Here is a 10,286-nt window from a genome sequence, read left to right as displayed (position 1 = left end):
TGGCTTCAGAAAAGAAGGTTCCCTCTCTTTCTAATGGGTGTTTTGTTCTCCAAATGTCAATCAAGTCCATATTGTCAGTCATTTCAAAAAAAGTTTTTGGTAGTCTTCCGTCTTTTGTAACTACCTGTCTTTGTGATTTGTCCATATTTGTTGAAACTACTCCATTCATGTCTCCCATCATAATTAAGTTGTAATCCATATAGTCCATCAAAGTCTCATGCAACTTCTTAAAAAACTCAGCTTTCCCCTCATTTGGTGCATAAATTCCCACTATCAAAAACTTTTCTCCTTGAGATTGAATTTCAATTGCCAAATATCTTCCTTGATCATCTTTAAAAATTAGTTTCGGCTGCAATCTTTCCTTTGCATAGATCACCACTCCTCTCTTTTTTACTCTATCTGAAGATATAAATTCTTGTCCCAATCTTTTATTTATCAATAATTTTCTATGTGCTCTTGTCACGTGCGTCTCTTGTAAACAAATCAAGTCCAGTTGGTCTTTCCTTAACGCATGAAATATATTTTTCCTTTTTCTGGGGATATTTAGTCCATTACAATTCCAGGTTAGAAGTTGCAGAGCCATGATGGGGCTATTTGCTCTTTCCTCCTACAGCTCCTAATTGTTGTTCCTCTTTTGTCGGTGATTCCGTATCCGTGTCTAGTGGTCCCTTGCTTGAAGGATGCCCTTGTCCCGGAAACACCTCCTTCTGTAGGTCTTCTTCGTGTTCTCCTAAAAACTTGTCTTTATCACTCACTGTCCTTATTCTTCTTTTCTTCCCCTTGTATTTAAAAGACAAGCCTTGAGGGAACTCCCACCTGAATGGTATGTAGTTCCTTTTCAGCAGTATCACCAAGTCCTTGTAAAGGCCTCTTGCATCTAGAATGTTTTTGGGAATATCTTTAAAAATCTCAATGTGAAAGTCTTCAATTTGAAGGGTTGTTTGGTAGTGCAGGTTCAGTATTTTATCTCTCTCCTCCTTTGATCTCAAAGTTATTAAACAGTCTCTGGGTCTGTTCTTCCTCTGCCTTGTTCCCAGTCTGAATGCGCTCTCTATCTTAAATTCTTCCTTGTCCAGCTCCTGCTTCCAAAAGTCAGAAAATTCTTTTGTCAAAAAGTCCACCAAGTTATCTCCTTCCTTTTCCGGCACAAGTCTGATCCTTAAGTTCCTCTCCTTCCGTTGCATATCCTGCATAGAGAGTGCCAAATCATGCTCATCTAGTTTCTTAAACACCGGTGGGAACTTTTCCTCAGCAGCCGTTGCAATTTCTTTAGCTTCCTCAGCTATCTGTCGTGTGGTAGATGATTCCTCCAATAATTTCCCAATTGCTTCTGCATTAGAGTTCACCTTGTTTCCAAGGTCAGTTATACTTTTTGTATTTAAATCAATTTTCCCAGAGATTTCTTCAATTTTCTTATTTGTTTCAGCAACTTGTACTTTAGTTTCTGCTCCTTGCTTTTTTAGTTCCTCCAAAGAGTCATTTATTTTCCCCAGTACTTTAGCAAGTGCTTCTTCTGAAAACATAGTTTTCACTTTTGTCTTTGGGGCAGCTGCAGTTCCAGAAGCTCCTGATACAGAAGCCCTTCTTTGCATAGAAAGATCAACTTTGTATTGTCTGCCAGATCTCAAAGTTGTTTCTTGTGAATCCTCTTTCTCTTTACCATCTGCCATAACAAAATCTTTCACTCAAGGTCATTCCCACACTCTTAAGCTGTCAAGCAAAAGTTCTCAAGTTTTAAAGTCCACTTGTTACTGAAACTATTCGCAAGTCCTCTAGAGGGCGCAGAATAAATTCTTTGCCTTCAAATCAATCCCACACTTTCCAAAAGAGAAAAACAAAAGCCCTTCGAGTCTTCAAAGTCCCTTTCAAATATTTTTAAAAGATCCAAAACAATAGTGTCCTGCATATAGCTTTACAGTGCAACAAAGTAAAATGTTTCTAAGTTGAGAGTAACCAAAGTCAGTATCTCAGTTACTTTTTTACCTTCATGTAGCAACAGTCCTTAGCCGGTTTTTTTTTTTCTCCGGCAGTCCGATCCCAGGTTTAAGAGCAGCGGTAGATAGTCCAAATTCTTTTTTAAACAGGCAGGAAAATACTGTAAAATTTTCTTCCCCCCCCCCCCTCCTGCCTTCGGGGAGGGAGCTCTCTTTACTTTGGTGATGGATTCCTTAATTCCCACGAGTCTCCTTTCAATAGTTACAGCTTGAATGTCTTTTGCTTTGATCTTACTGCAGAACGGAAAGCAGACTTCCTTTTTAATGCTTATCCGTCTCGGTGCCCAATTTCTTTGATTTTAGCGTCCAATTAATCTTTAAAGTTTAATCCTACTCACGGAAAGTTGTTTCTTATTAGTCCAATTCTCAGGAAGAAATCAGCGCTCTCCGCTAATGGCGACGCGGCTTCACTTCGCAGGCTGGGTGAAAGCGACTCTCAGCACCGCTCCACACACCCTCAGCTGTTCCGTAGCCTTTAAAAAGGCTCCTTCACAGCGTCAGGGGGGCGCAAAGGTGCCCGCCGAGTCTCCGGTTCACAGGCTTCGCGCCTGTGATTTTTGAGGGTCCCCGCTCCGCCGTAGCTGCGGGACCCGAACCCACGAAGCAGATCTCTCTCGGGAGCTCCGGGAGAAATCCGCCATTAAGCGCTGGCGCTGACCGGAATGGGGAATTTGGGGAGAGATTTGGGGCAGACCTTAGCAAAAGATTATCAAAAATAAGTGTTTCGTGTGTAAAGATTGGGATTTTTAAGTTTAAATAGGTTAATTAAATTGATGGAGGAATTTAGGGAAAGTATGTTAAGAATAAGTTTTGAAATATAAAGATAGAGGTTTAGAAGTTAAAATTTGTTTAAGATAATTGAAGTAGAGGAAATAAGGTAAAGTGGGGGGGATAAAAATTGCTGAGCTAAAAATTGGAATTGGAATACAAGAAGGGTAGGTGTGGGGAAGTCAAGGAAATTGGGTATGGAATATAATTATGGTAAACTTTTAAATTGCTGCTTTTCTTTTTCTTTTCTTTTTTCTTTTTTGCTTTTTTTCTTTTCTGTTTCCCTTTGTATTCTTTTTTGAAAATCTTAATAAACATAATTAAAAAAAAAAGCCCTGCAATTCAGAAGTTCACCACATTCTCTTACCTTGCACCCTTTGGTGCACTCTGATAACATCTGGATGTCTTCACAGGAGCCATGTGACATTCTCTTGTGCCACACGCAAGCACACGAAACATGAGTGTGAATGGTGGCTTTCCCAGCATTCCCCTCACCCTCCAGAGGTGTTTCCAGAACAAAGAGGTTGTTCTGATTTCTCTCAACACGTACTAGCTGCTTCCCCCCTCTGGAAATTGTACAGACATTCTTGTCAAAACAAACCATATACCCCTCCTGTAAGAGACAAGGTACAGATAAAAGACAATGTTTTATCCCTGGCAACACGTAGACTTCCAGCTGCGCCTGTAAAACAGAAACAAACACATTTTCCACATTGGTTACACGTCTCTGTGACCCATCAGCAAAACACACTGATTTCCCAGCTGAAACAGCCCTGCAGTTCCTTATCTTGACACCAGGTGTCTCAGTGACGAGATGCTTGTTTGCAGCAGAGTCCACAATCCAACGCAGAACTCTCTCCTCACTGGAGCTGTCCTTCGTTGTTGCCTTAGCAACAGACTTCCCGCTGCCCCCGTCCTTGGGGCCTTTGCAGGTGTTCTCTAAAACTGCCATCGAAGCAGATAGCTGATAAGCGCCTTCTTCCCCCTCTGAATCACGTCGTCTCTGCGCCTTCCCACGCCTGCCTCCTCTGCTGGACTGGTTGCCATGGAAACCCGGCTGGTTCCCATGGGAAGCGACCTTGGACACATCCTGCCCTGTCTCCCTTGCTCTCTGTGGGCAGCAGCGGCGCAGATGTTCAGGGGAATTGCAAACAAAACAACGGCGAACGGAAAACTTTGCAAACTTGCCTTTGGTCTTCTCTGCCCCCCCAACCTTGCCAGCAGCGCTCCTTGAGGCTGTACTGCTTCTGGGGACGTGGCTTTTGGCTTCCGCTGTGGTTTCTCTGCAAACCCTCTCCAGCTCCTGCCAAACAGCCTGGTCACTCTCAAGACCCTTGGAATGGCCTGCCTGGCCTGCACCCCCACTCCTGGGTGCACAGCTTCCAGAGGAACAGCTTGCCACTGCTTCTCTCTTCTCCTCTCTCAGCTGCTCTCCAGCACACAGCCCATCACATAGACGTGTGGAAGCATTGCAACAGCCTCCCAACACAGTCCCAGCCCCTTCTGGGCGTCCCTCAGCCCCTCCTGGGCTTGGTGCTTCCTCTGGGCAGCTTCCAGCCCCCTCTGGTCTGACTCCCACTGCGGCCTGACATGCCATCTCCAGTGCCTGCCACACGACCCAGGGCTTGCTCCCGTCCACCTTATCAAAAGGGACTGAGTACGATTCATGGCTGTCTGCCATCTTCTCCCCCTGGGCCCAGCTTACTTAGGGACAGCCGCTCCAGCACCCGGTTCAGTGCAGACCTTCCCCAGCGAGCTCTCTGCCTCAAACGTAGGCACAGCTCCAGCTGGCTTCAGCTTCTCTCCAGCGTCTCTTCAGCTGGCCGCAGCAGACACGCCGGCACGAACTTTGCTTCAAAGCATTTGCTGACAACACCCATAACCTATGGGATGATTTATTTGTAGCTTTACCAGCCCCCCCGGAGTCCACACGCTTCCTCTGCGGTGCTCTGCTCCGAAGGGCTCCTCACAGCTTCAGCAGAGTGTAAACACAGCGTAGAAACAGGAACAGTTGCCGTGTGTGCGTAATAAATCAGGCTTAACGCACGGTGTCTTCCTTATCTTACAAACAGCTTCTTCTCGTAGCAAAAACAGCTCATAACTCTCCCGGTGACAGAGCACACATTCTTGCTCCTCTCTCGCAACGGAGCAAAAACACACACTGAGAGACACAGTAAAACACTCCCCTCAGTATTCTAAACCACGCCTCAAAATGTGAGACGTCACTCAGAACTTCTTAACCCTGTAAGTTCTGATTCTCTCCACACTCCTTGCGCCTGAAGACATCGCTACTGTTCCATACAAAACAATAATGGAACAGCTGAAGGGGCACTTTTCGCCACAGCCTTCAGTGGTGGCTCGTCGAAATGCCTTCTACGCAAAGCGGCAAGCCCCTGGGGAAACCATAACTGGGTTTGTGACCTCTCTCCGCCAAGCCGCCCGGTTCTGCAACTTCTCAGAGCTGGAGAACATGCTTCGTGACCGCCTTGTCGGTGGCCTGAAGGATGAGAAGCTGCAACGACGCCTCTACGCTAAGAAGGACCTAACGTTCCAGGTCGCTCTGGAGGAGGCCCTGGCAACGGAAGCTGCCGAGAGGTCGACGCAAGAGGCTTGGCCGAGCCTGCCATCCCAACCGAGGGTCCACCACGAAGACCTCACCAACGACTCAGGATCCGACAGGGAGGAGGTGCACCAAGTACAGCAGCGCACTCAAGCAGCCCACATACCACAGCTGCCTCGACGAGAAGGAGGGAACTGCGCAAGCTGTGGAGAAAGTCACAAGAGGAGGACCCGCCGTTTCCGCAACGCAGAGTGCAGGCATTGCAGAAAATCGGGACACATCGCCCGGGTGTGTCAGGCTCGGCCCACCCGACGCCAGGCATCAGATGACCAATCCAAGAGCCCCAGGTCCCGGGGCCCAACACACCAAGGCAACTCGACGGAGCTCACGGACTTCCAGGTATACCAGTTGCCCCACCCCAACGTAGAGAAAATTTATGTCGAGGTACAGATAGAGGGGGCCCCATGCCGCATGGAGCTTGACACGGGTTCAACTCTATCCATAATCTCGGCAAAGACCTTAAGAAAACTGTGTCCTACGGGGGGTCCCAAACTCAGGCCGGCCCCATTCACCCTCCGGGACTTCCAGAAACGTAAGGTCCCCACAATGGGGGTGGGGACCTTCAGGGTGCAATACCGAGGGCGGACGCGGCAACTGGACTTGCTTGTGGTCAAGGGCTCCTACATTAGCTTACTGGGATTGGCATGGTTTGGACCACTGGGGCTAGCCGTCACCGGGGTGAACCACACTAGCTTACAAGTGGACGTGGACGCCATATGCAAGGAATTTCCGGGGGTTTTCGATGGGAAATTGGGACAGTATACGGGCCCCCCCATTGCTCTACAGCTTGACCCTGCAGTACGACCGGTCAGGCTCAAGGCCCGCCGGGTCCCGTTCGCCCTGAAACCACGTATAGACGAGGAATTGGACCGGCTCGTGGAGCAAGGAGTGCTGGAGCCAGTGCCTAATGCCCCCTGGGAAACCCCAATCGTCACACCCGTCAAGCCTAATGGTTCGGTCCGCATCTGTGCAGACTACAAATGTACCATAAACAAGGCCCTCACGGCCCATGCATACCCAGTGCCAGTGGTCAGCCATGTCCTTGCCACCCTGGCTGGGTCGAAAATTTTTGGCAAGCTGGACTTGGCCCAAGCATATCAACAGCTGCCAGTAGATGAGGCCACAGCAGAGGCACAGATGATTGTGACGCACAGAGGAGCGTTCAGGGTAAAGCGGCTGCAATTCGGTGTCAGTGTGGCACCAGGCATATTCCAGAATCTAATGGACTCGCTCCTTAAAGGGATTCCTGGCGTCACCCCCTTCTTCGATGATGTGTTGATTGCCGGGTCCACACCAGAGGAGTTTGAGGACCACCTCCGCACCGTTCTGCACCGTTTCCAGACGGCGGGTCTCAAGGTGAAGCGGGAAAAATGTCTACTAGGAGTGCCTCAGGTGGACTTTCTGGGATTTATGGTGGACGCAGAAGGGGTCCACCCGACTGGGGACAAGGTACGGGCCATTTGTGATGCCCCAGCGCCCAAGAACAAGACTGAACTTCAGGCCTTCTTAGGACTATTGAACTTTTACCATTCCTTCCTTCCCCACAAGGCGGCGGTAGCGGAGCCCCTACACAGACTCCTGGACAAGCGGGCCCCTTGGGTGTGGGGCCAGCGCCAGGAGGCCGCATTCCAGGCAGTCAAGGACTTGCTTGTCTCAAACTCGGTCTTGGCACACTTCGACGAGAGGCTGCCGGTGGTGCTAGCATGCGACGCCTCGCCCTATGGAATTGGCGCTGTCCTGGGACACCAACTCCCGGATGGAAGAGAGGTACCAGTGGCATACTTTTCCCAGACACTCAACGCAACTGAGCGGAACTACTCGCAAATCGACAAGGAGGGTCTGGCAATCGTGAAGGGAGTAAAAAAATTCCATGATTTCTTGTACGGGTGGCCCTTCACCGTGGTGACTGACCACAAGCCGTTGCTTGGCTTGTTTGCCCCCGAAAAGCAGACCCCCCAAGTGCTGTCTCCTCGCGTCCTCAGGTGGTCAATTTTCCTTGCCAGCTACCAGTATGCACTGATTCACCGTCCTGGGAAGGCGATGGGCCATGCGGACGCCCTCAGCAGGCTACCACTACCAGAAACAGGCCCCGACCCAGCACCTGCACAAGAGGTTATGAGCCTGGAGCTGCTTCCCGACCGCCCCATTTAGGCACAAGAAGTTGCACACCATTCCAAGAAAGATAGGGTCATCTCCCGGGTCCTGGACTGGGTGTGGAGGGGATGGCCCAGCAGCAGCCCCGGGCCAGAATTCGCCGGCTACACAACCCACAAACATGAACTGTCGGCCCACAAGGGGTGCCTGTTATGGAGAAGCAGGGTGGTTGTTCCCCAGACCCTCCGCAAAAGGGTCCTCACAGCCCTACACGAGACACACCCAGGGGTAGTAAGAATGAAGGCCCTTGCCAGGAGTTATGTGTGGTGGCCGGGGATCGACAGAGAGATAGAGGCCTGGGTCAAACACCGCCAGGCCTGCCAAGAATCCCGTCCAGATCCCCCAAGGGCCCCAGTCCAGTCCTGGGAGTCCGCCCGAGCACCATGGTCACGCCTGCATGTGGACTTCGCTGGCCCCTTTCAGGGGAAAACATTCTTCATAGTGGTGGACTCCTACACCAAATGGCTGGAAGTCGCACTGGTACCGTCCACGTCTACGTCCACAGCCATTCGGGTACTACGCAAGCTGTTTGCAACCCACGGGCTCCCTGACACTCTTGTCTCAGACAACGGGACTGCATTTACGTCAGGAGAATTTCAAACCTTCACAGCGCAGAACGCCATCCGCCACATCCGTTCGGCGCCATTCCACCCTGCCACCAATGGCCAAGCAGAACGCATGGTGCGGACCACCAAGGACACCCTTCGCCGCATGACACAAGGGGATTGGGAGTACTGCCTTGCCACATTCCTTCTAGCACAGCACAGCACCCCCAGCTCAACGACTGGCCGGAGCCCCGCTGAACTACTAATGGGTCGGCGCCTTGCAATAAGATTGGACCGCCTTCACCCCGATAGAGCTCAGGATGAGATAGTGGTGGGGGAAGGCAGGAACCCCCGGACCTTTGTGGCCCAGGACCCAGTGTACGCAAAGAATTTTGGGGCAGGCCCAGCATGGGTACCCGCCACAGTCACCAGGGTCACTGGCCCCGTGTCGTATGAGGTGCTAACAGATGGCAGGCAATGCTGGCGCCGCCACTGCGACCAGATACGGCGACGATTCCCGGGAGAAAACCAGGAGGAGGAAAGGGCAGAGGAGTCCCAAGGGAACAGAGGGGCAGTGAGGCCCATGAAACTGCACCCAGTATTCCACAGGTCATTACTGTCACCATATAGGGGGGAAGGTGAAGGGGTCTCCACACGGGGGCCAGTCTTAGAAGAAAGGGAAAGCAGCAACCATGTGGCGGAGATCATCGACTCCAGGTGGAAGGGTAATCAGGTGGAGTATTTGGTCGCGTGGGAAGGGGAACCGGAGTCGGAAAACACCTGGGTGACGGCAGAGGAGGTCAGTGACGAGATCTTGATCGAAACGTTCCACCAAAGGTTCCCCAGGAAACCTCAGCCAGTAGCGAGGTTCCGGAGGGAGTACTTTGGCACCACCGACGATGAGGAGGAACTGGAAGGATTCAGGGAATCGGAGTTGGAAGAAGGAACAGACTCCGATGAGGAGGAGTACTTAGAAACCGGAAACCGCAACCGGTGGAGGGAAGTGTTCGAAACTTCGGAAGATGAGGGAGGTTCTTTCAGGGGTTTTGCTCCCTCGCCTCCCGCAGAGGAGGGGAGGGAAGGGGGTGAAGGGGGCCCTGGAGGGGAGGTGGATGTCAGGGAACTGCCATCGGAGAAGCAGGAGGTGAAAGGGCTCACAGAGGGTGAGAGAGACTATTCAGCTGAGGAGGGAACCAGCAGGGGGAGAGGAGGAGGAGTTCCAAGGGAAAGTGAGTCGGAGGGAGGGCTCAGAGACACTTCCAGCGAAAATAGTGGGGAGGTTTCAGGACCTCCCATAGGGACACCTACTCCTCGCCGGAAACTGTCACGCCGAGAGTCCAGAAGACGCGTTTCCGTTAAGGAACTTTTATGCTGGAAGAAGTTCCGTAAACGCCTACTGTCCGATTCTACGAGCGACTGATGGAGCCATGCTTAAGGAGCTCCGTCACAGACAGAGGTTTGTGGACTTAGCCAAACTCTGAGGGACTAGGACTTTACGCACAAGCAGCTCATCATCCCATCACACACATTAAGCGGTGATGTGGGACGATAGTTCTTAAGCTGTGTCTTTTCAGTCTCTATTTTCGGTACAAGTGTGATATATGCTTCTTTCCACGACTCTGGTGCCCTTTCCCCCTCCATTATTTCATTACAGACCTCTTTCAAAGGTTGTACTAGCCATTCTTTTAAAGATCTGTAGTATCTAGAAGTCAGTCCATTCGGTCCTGGAGATTTACCCAATTGCATATTCTGAATGGCACCTTCTAACTCCTGTTCAGTTATTTTATAGTTCAACATTGATTTGTTTTCTTGAGAGATCTTTTGTAATCCATTTTTTTTCAAAAATCGGTCGACATCGGTTTCTTTCTGTGGCCCTTGTGTATATAGTTGTTTGAAGTACCTCTGGAAGCAATTTCTGATCTCAGCTGGGTTCTGTATGTTCCTTCCTTCCACTTCTAAATTTGTAACTGTATTTAGTTTTTGTCTTTTTTTCATTTGGCAAGCCAACAGTTTCCCACATTTATTAGCCGACTCGAATGTCTTTTGTCTCATTTGTTTAATTTTCCATTCAATCTCTTGGTTCATCATTTTCATAAATTGCACTTGATATAACTTTATTTCTCTCAAAATCTCCTGCGACTTGGGTTTTGCTCTCAATTTTTTTTCACCTTCCTTTGTTTTCTCCAAAATTTTTTCCTTCTTCTC

General features: G+C 49.9%; 1 protein-coding gene across 1 annotated transcript; it reads left to right on the top strand.

Moving 5' to 3' along the window:
- Nucleotides 1–5,600: 5,600 nt before the first annotated feature.
- LOC128406093 (uncharacterized protein K02A2.6-like) lies at nt 5,601–8,532 on the top strand (the record flags this gene model as incomplete). The annotated part of the gene is made up of 3 exons (XM_053373135.1): nt 5,601–6,936; nt 6,994–7,448; nt 7,602–8,532. Coding segments are annotated over exons 1-3 (2,529 nt in total), but the record flags the coding sequence as incomplete, so codon positions are not given.
- Between the last annotated feature and the right edge of the window lie 1,754 nt (nt 8,533–10,286).

The sequence above is a fragment of the Podarcis raffonei genome, chromosome W (genome assembly GCF_027172205.1).
Source record: "Podarcis raffonei isolate rPodRaf1 chromosome W, rPodRaf1.pri, whole genome shotgun sequence".
NCBI lineage: Eukaryota > Metazoa > Chordata > Lepidosauria > Squamata > Lacertidae > Podarcis > Podarcis raffonei.
Note: the sequence above shows the minus strand (reverse complement) of the source record. Positions and strands in the feature narration are given on the sequence as shown.